Source organism: Myotis myotis, unplaced genomic scaffold (assembly GCF_014108235.1).
Source record: "Myotis myotis isolate mMyoMyo1 unplaced genomic scaffold, mMyoMyo1.p scaffold_m19_p_2, whole genome shotgun sequence".
Classification (NCBI taxonomy): domain Eukaryota; kingdom Metazoa; phylum Chordata; class Mammalia; order Chiroptera; family Vespertilionidae; genus Myotis; species Myotis myotis.
Window position 1 is genome coordinate 202,986,435 of NW_023416324.1, and position 19,436 is coordinate 203,005,870.

The 19,436-nt window shown below is 37.2% G+C and overlaps 1 protein-coding gene across 1 annotated transcript in view; it reads left to right on the top strand.

Moving 5' to 3' along the window:
* NCAM2 (neural cell adhesion molecule 2) overlaps positions 1-19,436 on the top strand; it is a 427,198-nt gene that overhangs the window by 318,186 nt on the left and 89,576 nt on the right. The window contains exon 9 of the mRNA XM_036352515.1: positions 6,517-6,667. Coding sequence (XP_036208408.1) covers positions 6,517-6,667 — 151 coding nt within the window. The remainder of the gene's footprint in view (positions 1-6,516; positions 6,668-19,436) is intronic.

Consider the following 19,436-nt stretch of genomic DNA (forward strand, 5'->3'; position numbering starts at 1 on the left):
CTCCAAAATAAAACTGTGATTCTTACAAAGTACTTTTAAGTTTATTTATATTATCTTTTAAAATTATATATACTAATTATATATATATATACCGGGAGCCGGTCCATCCTTGCTGTTTCAAGGGACCTGGCATATATGGCATACTGTTCTTAATATGTTTGCTCACCTTCTTGGCACTATGTGTTTTAACCAAGGTCACCTCTCTGAGAAAGGTTGTTTCCCCAGGTAGGGATTTTCCCCTGAAGTTAGGGAGGGAATAAAACCCCTTAACTAAGTGCCAGGCGGGTAGTTAATCACTTTAACTACGAACAATCATGCTTAAGCTACATAATCTTTACTCCCTGGAATGGAGATAAGAAACGCCCTAACCTTTGGAATAGAGATTGATAGGATTGGAATCAACTGGTATAAATACAGATGTAACAAGACAACAGAACACAGAACCTAGACAGAACACACACAGAACCTAGACACAGAACCTACACAGAACCTAGAGACAGAAGAACTTCGCTGGAGAGAACATGGCAAAAGATCCTGGACAGAAACTGGCCACAGAACCTAGAGACAGAACCTAGCGAGAGAACCTGGCTAGAAACTGGCCACAAAACCTAGAGACAGAACCTAGTGAGAGAACATGGCAAAAGATCCTGGACAGAACCTGGCTACAGAACTTGGCTGGAGAAACTAGACAGAACCTGGCTGAAGAACCTAGAGACAGAACCTGGCTACAGAACCTGGATAGAACATGGCAAGAGAACCTGACTAGAACCTGGTGACTGAACCTGGCTGGAGAACCTGGAAAGAACCTGGCTGGAGAAACTAGCAAGGGAACATGGCTACAGAACCTGGCTGGAGAACCTGAAGAACCTGGCTGGAGAACCTACAGAACCTGGCAATAGAACCAGGCAAGAGAACCCAACCATGCTTATCAACTGAACGCTGCCTCTGTGTCATTCCTTCTTCGCCGACTCTGTCCACACCTTTGTGGACCCCTGGACCTGCTGGGGTTGGACCCCAGTATATATATATATATATATATATATATATATATATATATATATATATATATTGATTTCAGAGAGGAAGGGGGAGAGAGAGAGAGAGAGAGAGAGAGAGAGAGAGAGAGAGAGAGAAATAGCAATGATGAGAGACAATCATCAATTGCATGCCTCGCCTACTGGGGATTGAGCCCACAGCCCGGGCATGTGCCCTGACTGGGAATCGAACTATGATCACCTGGTTCATAGGTCCATGCTCAACCACTGAGCCACTCTGACTGGGTTGTATTATCTTTTAATATAATATCTGTCTTCTCTGTTAAACTTTAATTCCACTACGGGTAAAAGTTATTATATTTTGCTCAGCATGTGTCCCCAGTGCCTGGATGCTTATTGTGGAATAATTGCAAAAAAATGTTGAATAACTAAGTGACATGATCCACAGTTCTCTCAAAAGACCATGAAAGCAGGGGTGGGCAGGTCAATGATTTCAAAAAGGTTTAAAGACATGAGTGTAAGGAAGAAGAAAGATAGGGAATACCTCTACCTCCGATGTGTTGTGTACTACAATGGGATTTTAAATTTGGCAACACATGTCTAGTCAGGTAAGATCACACACAAAAAACATATCTATAAACATTACATTATATAATTTTAAATGTCTGACTATTAAAACTGTCAAAATATTCTTATTCACATAGACACTAAACTAAAAAAGGCAGTTATCACATAGTGATTTGATTAATTGATTATGAAAAGGCCAGTAAGCTATAAATAATCATTTTATAAAAATATGAAAATACTATTCAGATAAGCAGTTCTTAAACTGACCTTCTGGAAAGGCAAAGAATATAACTCAAATCAAATTTCAGAGTGTGTCTTTCTGTAAAGGATTGGAATAATAATGTATAGTCAGATACTTTACTTTTTAATCATCTTACTTAATGCAGTGGAAGAACCTGAAAATACTAGATGGACAGCTAATATGTCTATTAACCTGTCTCAATCAAATATCAGGTGTCTTAAATGAATCTTAAGTCGGTGGGGAATCAAAGCCAAGATATAAATGAATTTTCTTTCAGAAATGTGTAATGCATTTTTACTAGTACAGCACCAGGAGAGAGATGTCTTTTGGAATGTGAGATATGAGAAGGAATGACTTTGGTCTTCCAGTGGAAGTATTTGAGACTAATGCATATTGTATATTATTATAAAGACAATGCCAAGTCTGAAAATGACTTATAATTACCCAGGGAATCACACATCTTCACAAAGAAATTCTATTCTTCTAGAATTTCTGTTAATTATTTTATATTTATTAATAATAACTTAAATACCAACACTTTTACTAATAGAATGCAAGTTTTTATATACACAAATAATTTTTCACAAGTTGAAAATCTATCATTTACAACAGCAAGAGACCGTATAGTTTTCAAGGGAGGTAAATATTACCTTTCAGTACTACAAAAGAAAAATATTATTTCTGAATGGAAAAAAGAAGAATTTGCCTTTAATAAGGTATTTTTTCACATTCTAATAAAGATTCACGTTTTTAACCCAAAGTAAATAATAGCTTATGATTACATTTTCTCTTCTCAAATTATATGTAAATTTCACCATAACTCAATGTACTTCACAATAATATTAGAATAGAATGGTTCAGTCCTCCGCACTAGTCCAAGTGACTTTCATATAAAGTGTGAATGCTGCATCCATTTGTGGCTAGAGTTCAGGATCTGGAAAAGGGACCACGCACAAATGAATACACTAGACAAGAAATATGAATTTAGAAGGCATGGGGGGGGCCAGGTGGAAAACCTTTCTCTAGTCGAGAGGCTCCACTGGGGCCCAGGGCCTGCTAGATTTTCTTCAATTTTAGAATACACATCTTGCCCTTAGTTAGGCAGGCAATCTGGTAGCAGACAGACTATCTTAAAGGTCAGTAAATATTAGTAAAGATTTACTTTGAGACTATTAGGTCAGGAAATTGCTTGAGCCACCATTGTCTCGACAGAACAATCAGTGCATAGCTTTAGCCCTTGCTAAAGCTCAAGGTCCATCAGCCTTCCAAGTTCCCTGTTGCACTTTCATGATAGTGTAGACCAGTGATGGTGAACCGATGACATGCTTGTCAGAGGTGACACACAAACTCATTTTTTTGGTTGATTTTTCTTTGTTAAATGGCATTTAAATATATAAAATAAATATCAAAAATAAGTCTTTGTTTTACTATGGTTGCAAATATCAAAAAATTTCTATATGTGACACGGCACCAGAGTTAAGCTAGGGTTTTTCAAAATGCTGACATGCCGAGCTCAAAAGGTTCGCCATCACTGGTGTAGACAATGGATAACTTCCAGCAATCAAGTGCCACAAATACATTATCATGTTTGTTCAACTATAATATCACTCTACAGAGGAATTTTCAACAAAACTACAAAAAGGCAGTGTCCCAAGAAAAGCACAAAACTCAATGAAATGATTATAAATAATAGATAATTATATATATAATATAAATAGAATATAGAAGAAATAATATATAAAAATATGTTATAATAATAACATAATCAGCCAGGAGCTATTTTGAATATAAATTGATAGTTGGCCAAAAAATTAAAGGAATTATGATAGAATCCTTCTGTTTAAATGTGGAAGGGATAAGAGGAGATTGATTTAAGACAGGTCTTTAAAGAAGGGTGCTTATGGAAAGCACAGGATATTCATGACAGTACAAGTAATTCAAATTAATTGGCATCCAAATTATAAAGTGTGCTTAGACAGGAAAGCGGTGCCATATGGAAGTCCTTAAGCATCAGGCTGCGGGGTAGGAGTTGTATTTGGAAGGGAATACAATGTTATCTATGATTTTTGAGCACCGGGGATGTGAAACCTTCATGAAGTTATAAGAATTAAGTTTGATTTTCAAAAAAAAAACCCAAAAAACCTTCTTAGCTTCATAAGAAATAATTTCTGCAGCTGGAATGATGTCTTTTTTGCTAGAGAAACATAGAAAATAGCTTAATGTTGATGACTTTTGCAGAGTCAGGGAGTCTTTTTCGGTCACATTCAGCCTCAGTGTGATTGTTCTCTCTGAAAAGCTGAGACGCCTGTCAATATCCTTTCGACGCAGCAGCACCACCGAGACTGTAAATGGGAAAAGCACAGAACAGATAGGTGTACCAAACACAACTGCTGAAGATTGGAAATGATAATGTAGAACAAGATGATCAACTGTCATTTCTCATAATTGGGAATATACATAGATAAAGATTCAGAAAACAACCCAAGACGGACAGAGGACAGGTATAGCATGGGTCATGGAAAATAATTGGTATAATTCATGGAAAGGAAGACCACATGGGTGAGCAGGTGATGCCGGGTGAGGGGGTGATGTGTTCAGGTCTGCACATGCCAACTGAGATACATGTCAAAGGGACGAGCCCTGCGAGTGAGATATCTGGCTCTAAAGCTCCAGGGAAAGAGAGATCCTGGCTGGAGAGGGAGTGGCTGAAGGTGACCCCTGCAGATGTGACTGAGCAGAGCATATTAACTGAAGCGAGAACAGAATCCAGGGACCACAGGGAGAGAGGAGACTGCAGCTGAGAGAAGGAGTAGTCAGAGAGGTGAAATGGAGAGAAATCGGAGTGCAGGTGTTTGAAAACTAAGGGAAGTCACTGCATTAGGAAGAAAGGATAGTTCAGTTAGGTCCAGTGATGGACAGAGGTGCAGCGAGGTAAGGACCAAAGAACACCCAAGTAGCTATTGAAGCTTACTGACCTGTATCACAAATGGGCAATTTGGGTGAGTGTTTTTTTTAATGTATTTTCATTGATTTCATAGAGGAAAAGAGAGGGAGAGAGAGATACAAACATCAATGATGAGAGAGAATCATTGATCAGCTGCCTCCGGCACACCCCACACTGGGTATCAAGTCCGCAACCTGGGCATGTGCCCTTACCGGGAATCTAACCGTGACCTCCTGGATCATAGGTCAGTGCTCAACCACTAGGCAACACCGGCCAGGTGCCATTTTGCTTTTGGGTTTATTCATTCTGAGTTGAACTTTTGTGAAGTTTGGCTTTTTTATTTCCTCCTTTTCTCTCAATTAAGTAAATGAACTTGGCAGTTGAACATGTTAAAAGTTGGCAGAAGAGAAGGCCCTTCTGCTTGAAAACCTCACCTTATTATTTTTTAGCAATACTTGGGAGTGGGGAACATATGGTTGGCCTAGAAATGCTGATGTAAGTTGCATAATGTATTGCTAGTATGATTTTCTTTGTTTTTGAAGACTATTTTTTCTGATATTAAATAAATTGAGTGACTGCTATGATGATAGAGTAATTGCATGGCTGTATAAAATTAAAAAGCGAAAAAGTAATCATACTCTGCACCAATCAACTTGATGTTCGAAAAAAGAACTTTAAAATGGTCTTTTGATATTAATAAGGGAAAATTATTAAATGCCAAGTTTTAGTAATAGAAAGTACATAAATGTATTAAAGTTTAATTGAATTTCAGTCACATAGAAAATTAAACAACTATCATATTGTTACATAATATACATATTTTATAATACATGTATGGCATAAAATAATTTATGGTGCAGTAAAGCCTCAAATATTGAAAATAATCGAACCAATAATAGCACAGTACATTTCAAAATCATTATAAAATGCTAAAAGCTCAATGTATTTTCTGACAGTATGAAGTAAAATTCTGTGAAGAAACTATCTCTGTTTTAATGTGTGTCTCATAAATGTATTTAAATGATTTAAGACACTTCTAGCTATGCTGATTTTGTTGCACACAAGAATTAATTCTTATTTGAAATGGAATCTATAGAGTATTGGATTATAAGCAGTTCCTTTATTTGAGTCAATATTCACAGAGTAATTAATCATCTTCATATAGTTTCCACTGAATCCCTAAAAGTGAGTTTGATAGTGCTATGTCTTAATATTTTGTCTATGATGCATCTGGTGTTAATTATGCTTATGAGAAGTACTGTTGCTTTATTCAAAAATGAAAACTACAATTTCCTGAAGGCTTTTATTTTCATAAGTCTTGATACGTTCTCCTTCCATGGTGGATATGAAACCAAAGTGCCACAGGCATATCATTTTCATTGTAGGTTTTAGGCAGAATTGAAGGCGTTGTGTGGTTACGTTTGCAAAGAATATAAATGGAAGCCAACAAAACCCTTCCTGCAAGAACGTGCAAGTTTTTTTAAAGAGCAAAGAGCATACTAAGTAAAAGATATTGCTAAAATATGTGAGTAAGCTTTCCTACTGTCCGTCTCCCTGTAAGCAAGTGGACAGGTAAAATGGATAAGCTAGGAATTATAAATCATAAATAGAGAAACCCTAGGTTTTGGGGAAATAACACACACACACAATTGAATGCTGGTAAGAGTTCATTTTGTTTACTGCATATATCATAAATACCATCATTTTTGGTCATCAGTTTACACAAACGAAACATAAAATATTTCTTTTCCCTGACTCAATGTAAACAGAGCCCAGATGGCCGTCTTGAAGTCAAAGGGCAGCACGGAAGCTCATCCCTGCAGATTAAAGATGTGAAGTTGTCCGATTCTGGGAGGTACGACTGTGAAGCTGCGAGTAGAATCGGAGGGCACCAGAAGAGCATGTATCTGGATATCGAATGTAAGTTATTTTCGTTCTGTATGCTTACTCGAAGAACTTGCTCTGCTCTGAAAATACACATTTTTACAGGGAGATCCAAATGCCTATGCAGTTTGTTTCTCAGCAGTTAATGTATAGCTTTAGAAAGAACATAGCTGCTCAAAGCCAGTTATTGGAGACATCTAGTGGATGTTATGGAACATTAAACAGTGATGTATATATTTAATGATCTCGATACTGCTTACCCTGATAATCATTAATGTTAAAACAGAAACACAATAGCAAATGAACTATATTATTAGTTATCATTATTTATTAGTGATAGGTCAACATTTCCTTAGATTTCCATCTGTTTATTATAATATTAACGGTCCTGCTGGTGTCAGGATGGCCGAGTGGTCTAAGGCGCCAGACTCAAGCTCCGCTTCTGTAACATTAATGGTCCTGTGCCTCACATAGGGAGTGGGAGTTTTTATTTCTTACTTAAGCTATTTGTGGAATTATCTTACATGCTCATAAGGTATAGTATAGTATTTTTAAATGGTTGAATATGTCAGTACTTATATTTTAATCAAAATAGTGTTTATAGTCTGAAAGTAGGGGCTACGACAAAGAGGGTTATTAAATAATTATAAAGAAATATATAACTGTTCAATTTGGGAAGTGTGAGGGCTAATGTAAATGGAGTCTACATAACCAATCTTAATGCATGTGATTTTGAAATAATTTGTTAAACATGTTTTTTAAAAAGGGAAAGGTTTAACCTTTTTCTTAATAATATTTCGGGATCATCAGTGTTGTAGGTGCTCTGATAAATGAAAGGAAATAGCTGCCTTAGTGGAAATGTATAAGCTACTCCTATTGACAAGATGTTTCTACCAGATAATTTCTATTTCATTAATATTGATATAATATGATGGTAATTGTGAAACAAGGTGCATTTTCTAATTGAGAACTCTAGAAAGCAAATATTTCCCAAAGAACAGACACAAACAAATTTATATTATTTTACACATTTATAAACTGCTTGTCTAGAAATTAATGGAAAGACCAATTAAACAATGTATGTCTAAGCTTTCCTTTTGTTTTATTGATTTGGATTTTACATTAAGGTCCATGATTCATTTGGAGTGCATTTCTGTAGAGTCAGTATGTGTTATCTTTCCATACAAATATGGACACACAAATCATTCAGCAGTACTTATTAAAAAGTCTTTTATAGCTAAGGGCTTACTAATGTTGTTCTTTACAAAGCTTTAATTTTTGCCTTTAGTAATTTATGTTTTCAATTATAGATCTGTTTTCTAGTGTTTGGATTTTGGTTTTGTCTTTATTATTTCAATTGTTCTATATATTTTAGATTTGCTTTTCTCTTTGTTTATAAATTCTTAAGGTGAAATATTCATGCCATGTTGGGACGTGCATAAGCTGGTTACCCTTTCCATTAGAATTGGTCTTATTCTCCTGACTCATTAAATAGCAAGAATTGTTGAATTCTGTACTGAATACTGTAAATACTGTGTTGTGCAGACTCTGGGTAATTTGACACCATCTGGAAAAGATGATTTTAAGCAGGTAATCACCCCTGAGTTCTGTGTTGTCTCCTGTGAGCAGTGATTCAAATCTCAGTTGACTCCTAAAGTCTTTGCTATTCAAGTTTGTATGTCGTTAGACTGTGATTTCTGTAGTTATGTACACAGTATCATGGCATCTCCTTCTTGACTGCTCTCTGGAATTACCTCTACACTATTCAACCTATACTGGATTATTTCCAAGATACCTCTGTACTCACAGAAAAATTTTAGCTCCAGAATCACTTTGAAACTCCCATACACAACGCCATAAGAGAAAAAAGAAAATGTAGGAAACTAGTTTTCATTCTCCTCCACAAGATTTTGTTCACTCAACAGAAGGCTTAGGTAGTTTTTTTTGTTACTATTTTGATTCTGATTTGTTGTATGTTATTTCTAGACATTTTAGTTATTACCAGTAGAGAAGATAGACTATCACAGGCTTATAGTGTGTGTGTGTGTGTGTGTGTGTGTGTGTGTGTGTGTGTGTGTGTGTGTAATATATATACTAGAGGCCTGGTGCATGAAAATTCATGCACTGGAGGGGGGTCCCTCAGCGCGGCCTGTCCCCTCTCACAGTCTGGGAGCCCTCAGGGGTGGGAGGTGACCTGGCAATCAGCGGAAGGCGATGCCCCCATCACAGTTCTGTTGCTGCCACTTCCAACAGCGCAAGCCTCGCCGGCCCTGGTTACCTGAGCCTCGGGCCGGCCCTGGTTACCTGAGCCTTGGGCCGGCCCTGGGAAGCTGGGGGGCTGAGAGGACTGGGGGTCTCCAGAGGCAGGCACATGGCAAGGCCGGGCAGAGGAGACTGGGCACCGCCATCTTGTGACTGTGGGCACTGCCATTATTGAGGGTGAGGCAGTCACTTAGCATATCCCCTCCTTATTGGCTGTGGGCACCACCATCTTTGTGATGGTGTGAGGGTCAGTTAGCATATTCCCTCTTTATTAGGTAATGCAACTTTAAACCATAAAAATATTTGGTATCCCTAGTTCTTGGAGATAACATAATTGTCTTAGTTTCTATTTTCAGCAGTTTTTCATTTATTTCTTCCCTTTATTTGTTTTTTCAGATTTCATTTTTATTTTTTTGAATCATCACACTGGTCAAAAGATGATTTAAATTGCAAATTCCTAATAGAAATTGAGTTTATTTTTTCTCATTCAGGGTATCAATCTTCTATATGGTCAATTTTATTTGATTAGACATTTTTTATTTTTGCACCAACCTAAATATTCCCAGAAAGTGTAATAAGTTCTACATATGCAAATAATTTCAAATTTTGAATTGCAGGATAGGCTAGCTTTAATTGAGGTTTATAGTTAGATGTTCAGAGCTTTTAATAGTACCTTTTACCTATAAAGGGTTAGTTATACTTATATAGACTGAATTTCAGTAAAGCAAAATAAAATGTTTTATATTTTATTATTAATAAATACATAATCAAAATTGAACCATTCATTCCATTGACATGTTTTTTTTTCTTCTCTTTTGTTTAAATCTCCAAATTAAAGTTCTCTTGTGGATCTAACCTATATATGAATGCTCTATTTAAGCTGTCTTCTCTTGTTTTTCCACCATGATGAATATCCTGTAAATATACATTACAAATTACATGTGAGTCTGTAGAAGTCTAGCTTCCTCTTTTATTAATCTAGATTTCTACAATATTTCTTCATATCTGTCAATTAGAATTCTCTAATTTTCACAATTAAATTTACTAATGAAGGCAAGGACAATACTAAGTTATGCTGGGAGTCTAGTTCACTATTCTATCCTAATACTGCATTTAAGAATAAAATTTATCTTTAGCATGATATTAATTTGCCCATATAATTGCCTAACTTCTTCTCTATTATATATATTTGAAGTTATTGCTTTCTAGGTACTAACTATAATTTATTAAAATTGAATCAGATAAAACATTTATAGTAGAAAAATATAATGTTGTAAAACCGACTTAGAAGTCATATAAATATGTTAATGAAAGAAGACTTTTACTTAAGTAGAAAGTAATATAATTATTTATCTTGATTGTATTAATTGCTAAAGTTCAAATTATATTCATGTGGTATAACTAGACAAAATGTCACACTGCTATCATTTGTCTAAAGTTAGTTCTATTTGGGAGTTTTGGTGTTAAATAATCATCTAGAGTATGTAATTAGAGTTATAATTTAAATTTTAGCCTGCTCTACTCTTTCAGTTATCTTTCTTGTAAATTAGTGTAATTATATTAGGAAGGTTTGAACAGTTTTTTGTTGATAATACCACTGTTTGTAATAAGTCTTACACTTTTCTCATAGGAAGATTAATACAAATTTGGGTTGGCTGTTGCAACTTCATAGCTATGATTAATATTGACTAACTAATAAGCTTATTTCTTGGTAATTAAAACTTGTGATAAGATAGGATATTTTATTTAGCAACAAACTTATAAGCCATAGTATTAAAACTTTCAGTATCTTACATGTAATGTCATGAGAAGTTGTTTTAAATAAAAATTTGATTTTAGAAATGGTAAGAATATTTTTATTCTACATCTTTACATCAAAGCACTATAGAAACTATTAAAATTATGGGCATTACACAATTTCGCACAAGAAAATCTTACTTTACTGCCCGATTCAAACACCTACAATATAATATTGCTAAGACTGAGAGGGAAAGAATCAAGCCATTTACACTTTGACACCTACCACATTATCATAAATTTAAGGTGTTTAGGAGATTAAACCTTTTATTTTTTTTTTAATTCAAAAACTCTTTTGTAATTCATCTACAGCAGAGTCCTTGGCTTTGTGCCAGTTCATTTTCAACATTACAAAGGCATTACCCTTACTAAGAAGCAGGAGTTGAACTAACATTCCAATTTATAAAACAAAAGCAATAACAGGGGCGTGATGTGTGTTTTAATGCAATAAGCACCGATTACATTGTATGTTTGATTACAATTAGAATGTTATTAAGCTCTGTGACTAGGTACTCATTACATATTACCTATTAACTAGACTTAATTATTTTATGTGATAAATTTAATTTAACAGTAACGTGGTAACAGTGCATGTTAAGATGTATTGAATTTTTCATTTACATTTTTTTTTTGTCTCATCGAACTCTCTACACCTGTTTTTATTCCATGTTAGACATAATAGCAATATTTATATGCATTTTCTCCTGTGGTATAAATGTTGTTAGCAATATTAGAAACATTTCATGGCTATAGGGATAATAATCTTCTAGCACAGATTCATGTTGCTTTCATATTTGCATGCATTCCATAGAATTAATAAATCTCTGCTGCCTGGTCAGCATGGCTCAGTGGTTGAGTGTTGACCTAAGAACCAGAACGTCTTGGTTTGATTCCAGGTCAGGACACATGCCCAGGTTGCAGGCTCTATCCCCAGTGTGGGGCATGCAGGAGGCAGCCCATCAATTATTCTCTCTTATCATTGATGTTTCTATATCTCTGTTCTTCTACCTTCCTCTCTGAAATCAATAAAAATATATTTTTAAAAGTTTAAACAAATAAATCTTTGCGGAGAAATGGAAGATGGCGGCGGTATAGGCAGACGCGTCCCAGGTCGTGTCCCTGAGCAAATGGAGTGAGCAGCTGAAACTAGTAACATCCACCCCGAATTGGCGAAATTCCTCAGCTGGCGAGACAGTTTACAGCCGGGAAGAGCAGAACTCCCCTGGAAAGGTAAAAAAACCAGGGATTTGGGCAGGAAAGTTTGCCAGACCTCTGAGCCCAGAGAGTCGGAGGGAGACCGCGTGGCAGACAGCCGCGTCCCTTGGGACAGGCACAGCCCCTAACAGGGGAAAGGAGAACCGCGGGATTCCTGGCGCTGCCGGGGGAATTGAGAGCTCGGTCTGTGATCACAGAGGACTGAGCCTAAAGGGGGCAGCCTGAAGAGCTGATCAGACCATGCAGTCCCGGTAAGAGAAGAAGCTTACAGAAACCAAGCCTTCCCCGTTTCCGCGGCCGGCGTTTGTTTGTTTGTTTTCACTGAACCCTGTTCATGGGACATTTCGGATACAGACACTCACCTGTGCTGAAGAGAGGGAGAGTGTGCGGAGGAGTGGAATCTGGGGAGAGACTGAGGAGAGAAGGGGGGCCGGGAGAGGTGGCAGCGAATTGAGTGCTGAGACACCCCTGAGCCCACGTCTGAGGCAGCCATTCTCTCCGGAGAGTGAGACTCCTCCCCCCAGCCCCCAGGCAAGGAGCACAGCCACACCCAGATTCCACCCTGTAGGAGATCAAGGATTAAAATAACCTGATCAGTCCCTGGGAGTTAACAGGGTCTGGCCTATAGAGGGATTTTCAATCCCAGCAACAACACAGCACTGGTAACTCTTACGCAGCCAGCTCTGGGCAGTGAACTTCCACTGGACAGAGAGGCCCTGTAGCCTCAGAGGCCAACCCCAGAACACTGCCACCCAGAGGCTGACCCACAAACTGACTCTTTGCTAAATACAAAATAAGGCAGTCTGGGAAACAAATGCGGCTTGCTTTAAAATAAGAACTGTGGTTTACAACACAGAGGAACAGTGTATCGCAGGGAAACTCAACACTCTCCTGAATACCTGGCAGGTCTAAGGCGAGCCACACTGAAGAATAGAAGAACCGAAGGACCTTCACTACTGCAATATTTTTTTTTCTTTCTTTTTTCACCTTTTAACTAAGAAACCAATTTTTTTTCTTTTTTTTTTCTTTTTTTTTTTTTTCTTTTCCTCTTCTTCTTCTTTTTTTTTTTCTTCTTTTTTCCATCACCTGATTTTACCCTTTTAATTACTACCTTCTTATTTTTAACCAGTATTATTACTGCTACCATTTTACCATTTTTTTTAAAGTGCCATTTTATTTTCTCTTTATTTTATTTTGGGATTAGTGTTCTCCATTCTATTTTCATCGTTATATTATTGGTTGTTTCTAGTTTGCATTTATCTCCAGGGAGCTGTTGCTGGAATTTGTTGGGATTAATGGCTGTTCTATAGGAGCATTCTCCTCATATAAAAAGTCTCTTCCCCTCTTCCACTTCATTCTCTCTTTTCGCTCTTTTTTTTTCTTTTCCTTTCTTTTCTCGCTTTTACTTTCCCCCCTCCTTTTTCCCACTTTCATTTTTGCACTCCTTTTTTTGGTCCCTAATTTTCTTTTCTTTTTTCTCTTTTCTCTTTTTCTCTTCCTTCTTCCTTATCCCCTAATTCTCTTAATTCAGGTGGTCACCTTTATTTGGGGTTATTAATATCGTGAATATATTTGTGTATAGTGCCTGGTACGTGGTGCCTTGTTGTGTTGTATTTTGTGCCTTTAAATCAACACAGCAGATCCAAGCAACAGCAACCTCCTGAGCACCACACCCTCTGCTGAGGAACAGCAGCTGTACGTGAAACCTCGCCCCACCAGCCAGAAGAGCCACCACAGCTGTGAACAGCACCCACCAGAGGAGTTGCTGCCAACTGAAGAGCAGCTGCTACCGCAACCGCCCGAAGAGGAACCGCAGACCAAGGAGTCACTGCCACCAAGGGAGCAGCCACTGAACGACTCAACGTCTAGATATGTCAGTGAGATCAAACATGGGTAGACAAAGAAACCCCCAAAGGAAAGAGAAGGAGGACTCTCCAGAAAAGCAGCTAAGTAATACAGAGGCATGCAACATGACAGAAAAAGAATTCAGAATAAGGGTCCTAGAGTGCATAAACCGGATGGAGGAAAAAATCGACAACCTCTGCAAGAAGCAAGAAGAAACAGATGAAAAAATCGATAACATATGGAAGAAGCTAGAAGAAACAGATGAAAAAATCGATAACATATGGAAGAAGCTAGAAGAAACAGATGAAAAAATCAACAACTTAAGTAAGACCCAAGAAGATATGAAGAGTGATATAGCTGCAATGAAAAACTCCATTGAAAGTATCAACAGTAGACTAGGAGAAGCGGAGGACCGAATTAGTGATTTAGAAGACAAGGAAGCAAAACACACCCAAAATGTACTGCAATTGGAGAAAAAAATGAAAAGACAGGAGGAGAGCCTAAGGGAGCTTTGGGACAACATGAAACGAAACAACATACGAATAATAGGGGTACCAGAACAACAGAAGGATGAACAAGGATTAGAAAACCTATTAGAAGAAATAATATCAGAAAACTTCCCTGAGGTGGGGAAGAAAAAAGTCACACAAGCCCAGAGAGTCCCAAACAAGGTGAACCCAAAAAGACCCACACCAAGACACATCATAATTACCATGGCAAATGTTCAGGACAAAGAGAGAATCTTACAGGCTGCAAGAGAGAGACGGAAAGTTACATACAAGGGATCTCCCATTAGATTGTCAAATGATTTCTCAACAGAAACACATCAGGCCAGAAAGGAATGGACGGAAATTTACAAAGTGATGCAAAGCAAAGGACTGAATCCAAGAATACTCTATCCAGCAAGGCTATCATTCAAACTTGAAGGGGAAATAAGAAGCTTCACAGACAAAAAAAGGCTAAGGGAGTTTATCACCACCAAGCCAGCAATGCAAGGAATGCTAAAGGGACTGGTATAAAAATAAGAAATGAAAAGCTCAGAAAGAAAACAGCCACACAAAAACAGAAATGCCTACAAACAAGTACCTTTCAATAATAACTTTAAACGTAAACGGACTAAATGCTCCAAACAAAAGACATCGAGTGGCTGAATGGATAAAAAAACATGACCCATACATCTGCTGTCTACAAGAAACCCACCTCATTAGAAGGGACTCACACAGACTGAAAGTGAAAGGATGGAAAAATATCTTTCAGGCAAATGGAAAGGAAAAGAAAGCTGGGGTAGCAATACTTATATCGGACAAAATAGACCTCAAAGTGAAGGCCATAACAAGAGATAAGGAAGGCCACTTCATAATACTAAAGGGATCAATACAACAAGAAGATATAATCCTGGTAAACATATATGCACCCAATGCAGGAGCACCCAAATTCATAAAAAAACTCCTGGAAGATATCAAAGGAGACATCGACAACAATACAATCATAGTTGGGGACTTTAATACACCACTGACAGCACTGGATAAGTCCTCTAGACAAATAATCAGCAAAGATACAGCAATCCTAAATGACTCACTAGATCAGATGGACTTAATAGACATCTTCAGAACACTTCACCCGAAAGCCAGGGAATATACATTCTACTCAAATGCTCATAGGACATATTCAAAAATAGACCACATATTGGGTCACAAGCAAAGTATCCCCAAATTCAAGAAAATTGAAATCATAAAAAGCGTCTTCGCAGACCACGATGGCATAATATTAGAAATAAACTACAATAAAAACAACCCAAAATACTCAAACACCTGGAAGCTGAATAGCATGCTATTAAATATTGATTGGGTTACCAATGAAATCAAAGAAGAAATTCGAAACATCCTGGAAACTAATGACAATGAAAACACAACAATCCAAAACCTATGGGACACAATGAAAGCAATCCTGAGAGGGAAGTTTATAGCTCTACAGGCCTATCTCAACAAACAAGAAAAAATGGTAGTAAATCATCTAACTCTACAACTCAAAGAATTAGAAAGAGAGCAACAAGAAAACCCCAGAGTGAGCAGAAGGAAGGAGATAATAAAGATTAGAGCAGAAATAAATGACATAGAGACCAAAAAAACAATACAGAAAATCAATGAAACCAAGAGCTGGTTCTTTGAAAGGATAAACAAGATTGACAAACCTCTAGCCAGACTCACCAAGAAGCAAAGAGAGAGGACCCAAATAAACAAAATCAGAAACGATAGAGGCGAAATAACAACAGACCCCACAGAAATACAAATGATTGTTAAAAAATACTATGGACAGCTCTACTCCAACAAACTAGACAACCTGGAGGAAATGGACAAATTCCTAGAAAAATACAACATTCCAAAACTCAATCAGGAAGAATCTAAAAATCTCAACAGGCCAATAACTATGGAAGAAATTGAAGCAGTCATCAAAAAGCTTCCAGCAAACAAAAGCCCAGGACCAGACGGCTTCACAGGGGAGTTTTACCAAACATTCAAGGAAGAACTAAAACCTATCCTCCTCAGACTACTACAAAAAATTCAAGAGGAAGGAACACTTCCAAGCTCATTCTATGAAGCCAGCATCACCCTAATACCAAAACCAGGTAAAGACAACACAATGAAAGAGAATTACAGGCCAATATCCCTCATGAACATAGATGCCAAAATCCTCAACAAAATCTTAGCAAATCGGATCCAGCAGTACATCAGAAAGATCATACACCATGACCAAGTAGGATTTATCCCAGGGATGCAAGGATGGTACAATATCCGCAAATCAATAAACGTGATACATCACATAAACAAATTGAAAGAAAAAAACCACATGGTCATATCAATTGATGCAGAAAAAGCATTTGACAAAATTCAACACCCATTTTTGATAAAAACTCTCAGCAAGGTGGGAGTAGAAGGATCATACCTCAACATAATAAAAGCCATATATGACAGGCCCACAGCCAGCATCATACTCAATGGACAAAAACTAACACCATTTCCCCTAAGAACAGGAACAAGACAGGGATGCCCCCTCTCACCACTCCTGTTCAACATAGTACTGGAAGTGTTAGCCATTGCAATTCGGCAAGAAGAAGAAATAAAAGGCATCCAAATTGGAAAAGAGGAAGTAAAACTGTCCTTATTTGCAGACGACATGATATTATACATACAAAACCCTAGAGACTCCATCAAAAAGCTACTGGACTTAATACATGAATTTGGCAATGTAGCAGGATACAAAATTAACCCCAAGAAATCCGAGGCATTTCTATACACCAATAATGATCTTTCAGAAAGAGAGATTATAAAAACAATCCCGTTTACCATCGCACCAAAAAAATTAAGCTACCTAGGAATAAACTTAACTAAAGAGGTAAAAGACCTCTACTCAGAAAACTACAGGACGTTGAAAAAAGATATAGAGGAAGACATAAACAGATGGAAGAACATACCGTGTTCATGGATTGGTAGAATCAACATCATTAAAATGTCCATACTACCCAAAGCAATCTATAAATTCAACGCACTTCCCATTAAAATACCAACGGCATACTTCAGAGATCTAGAACGAACTCTCCAAAAATTCATCTGGAATAAAAAAAGACCTCGAATAGCTGCAGCAATCCTGAAAAAGACCAAAGTAGGTGGGATCTCAATACCAGATATCAAGATGTATTACAAAGCCACTGTTCTCAAAACTGCCTGGTACTGGCACAAGAATAGGCATATAGATCAATGGAATAGAATAGAGAGCCCAGAAATCGGCCCGAACCAATATGCTCAATTAATATTTGACAAAGGAGGCAAGAACATACAATGGAGCCAAGATAGTCTCTTCAATAAATGGTGCTGGGAAAATTGGACAGATATATGCAAGAAAATGAAACTAGACCACCAACTTACACCATACACAAAAATAAACTCAAAATGGATAAAGGACTTAAATGTACGACAGGAAACTATAAAAATTCTAGAAGAATCCAAAGGCAACAAAATCTCAGACATATGCCGAAGCAATTTCTTCACTGATACAGCTCCTAGGGCACTTGAAACTAAAGAGAAAATGAACAAATGGGACTACATCAAAATAAAAAGCTTCTGCACAGCAAAAGAAACCATCAACAAAACAACGAGAAAACCCACTGTGTGGGAAAACATATTTGCCAATGTCATATCCGATAAGGGCCTAATCTCCAAAATTTATAGGGAACTCATACAACTTAACAAAAGGAAGATAAACAATCCAATCAAAAAATGGGCAAAGGACCTAAATAGACACCTTTCAAAAGAGGACATTCAGAAAGCCAAGAGACATATGAAAACATGCTCAAAGTCACTAATCATCCGAGAGATGCAAATCAAAACAACAATGAGGTACCATCTCACACCTGTCAGACTGGCTATCATCAACAAATCAACAAACGACAAGTGCTGGAGAGGATGTGGAGAAAAAGGAACACTTGTGCACTGCTGGTGGGAATGCAGACTGGTGCAGCCACTATGGAAGACAGTATGGAGTTTCCTTAAAAAACTGAAAATGGAACTCCCATTTGACCCTGTGATCCCACTTCTAGGAATATATCCCAAGAAACCAGAAACACCAATCAGAAAGGATATATGCACCCCTATGTTCATAGCAGCACAATTCACCATAGCTAAGATCTGGAAACAGCCTAAGTGCCCATCAGTAGATGAATGGATTAGAAAACTGTGGTACATCTACACGATGGAATACTATGCTGCTCTAAAAAGGAAGGAACTCTTACCATTTGCAACGTCATGGATGGAACTGGAGAGCATTATGCTAAGTGAAATAAGCCAGTCAATGAAGGAAAAATACCACATGATCTCACTCATTCATGGATAATAGAGACCATTATAAACTTTTGAACAATAATAGATACAGAGGCAGAGCTGCCTCAAACAGATTGTCAAACTGCAGCAGGAAGGCCGGGGAGGGTTGCGGGGCAGGAGGTAGGGGGGTAAGAGATCAACTAAAGGACTTGTATGCATGCATAGAAGCATAACCAGTGGACATAAGACATTGGGGGATAGGGGAGGCTAGGGGACTGTCTAGGGCGGGGGGATAAAATGGACACATATGTAATACCCTTTGTAATACTTTAAGCAATAAAAAAATAATAATAATAAAAAAAAAAAATAAATAAATCTTTGCTTTATCTTTCTTTAAAGTTTTACAATCTCAACAGTGATTATAGTAGCATGATTGCCTGCATGTACAGGATGAGGTAAATAAGATGTGAACATGATTTTAACATTTAAAGAAAATTACCTCAGTAAACACTTAGATGTTAGAAAAACTCCATGGTGATAGCTGATACACATTTTATACCCATGATTAAAATCTTGTCTCATGACTCTATCTTTTTCACTCACCATAATACATTTAAGCTGTTCAAACTTTAAAGGGGATGGCTCATTTGCAGAAATAAATTGGTTCTAATGCCAGCCGCTATTTAGGCTTAATATTTAGTATGATAATTTCAAGGACAGCAGCTGGGAGAAATACAAAGCTTATCTGTATAGCTAGCAGATAAAAATAATAGAATATTAAAAGAGAAAGGTGAAAAATATTTTTTCCGTTTGGCTGCATTTTTTTAACCCAAACTTTCCATGAATCCTCAGGGAATATTTGAAATATCCCA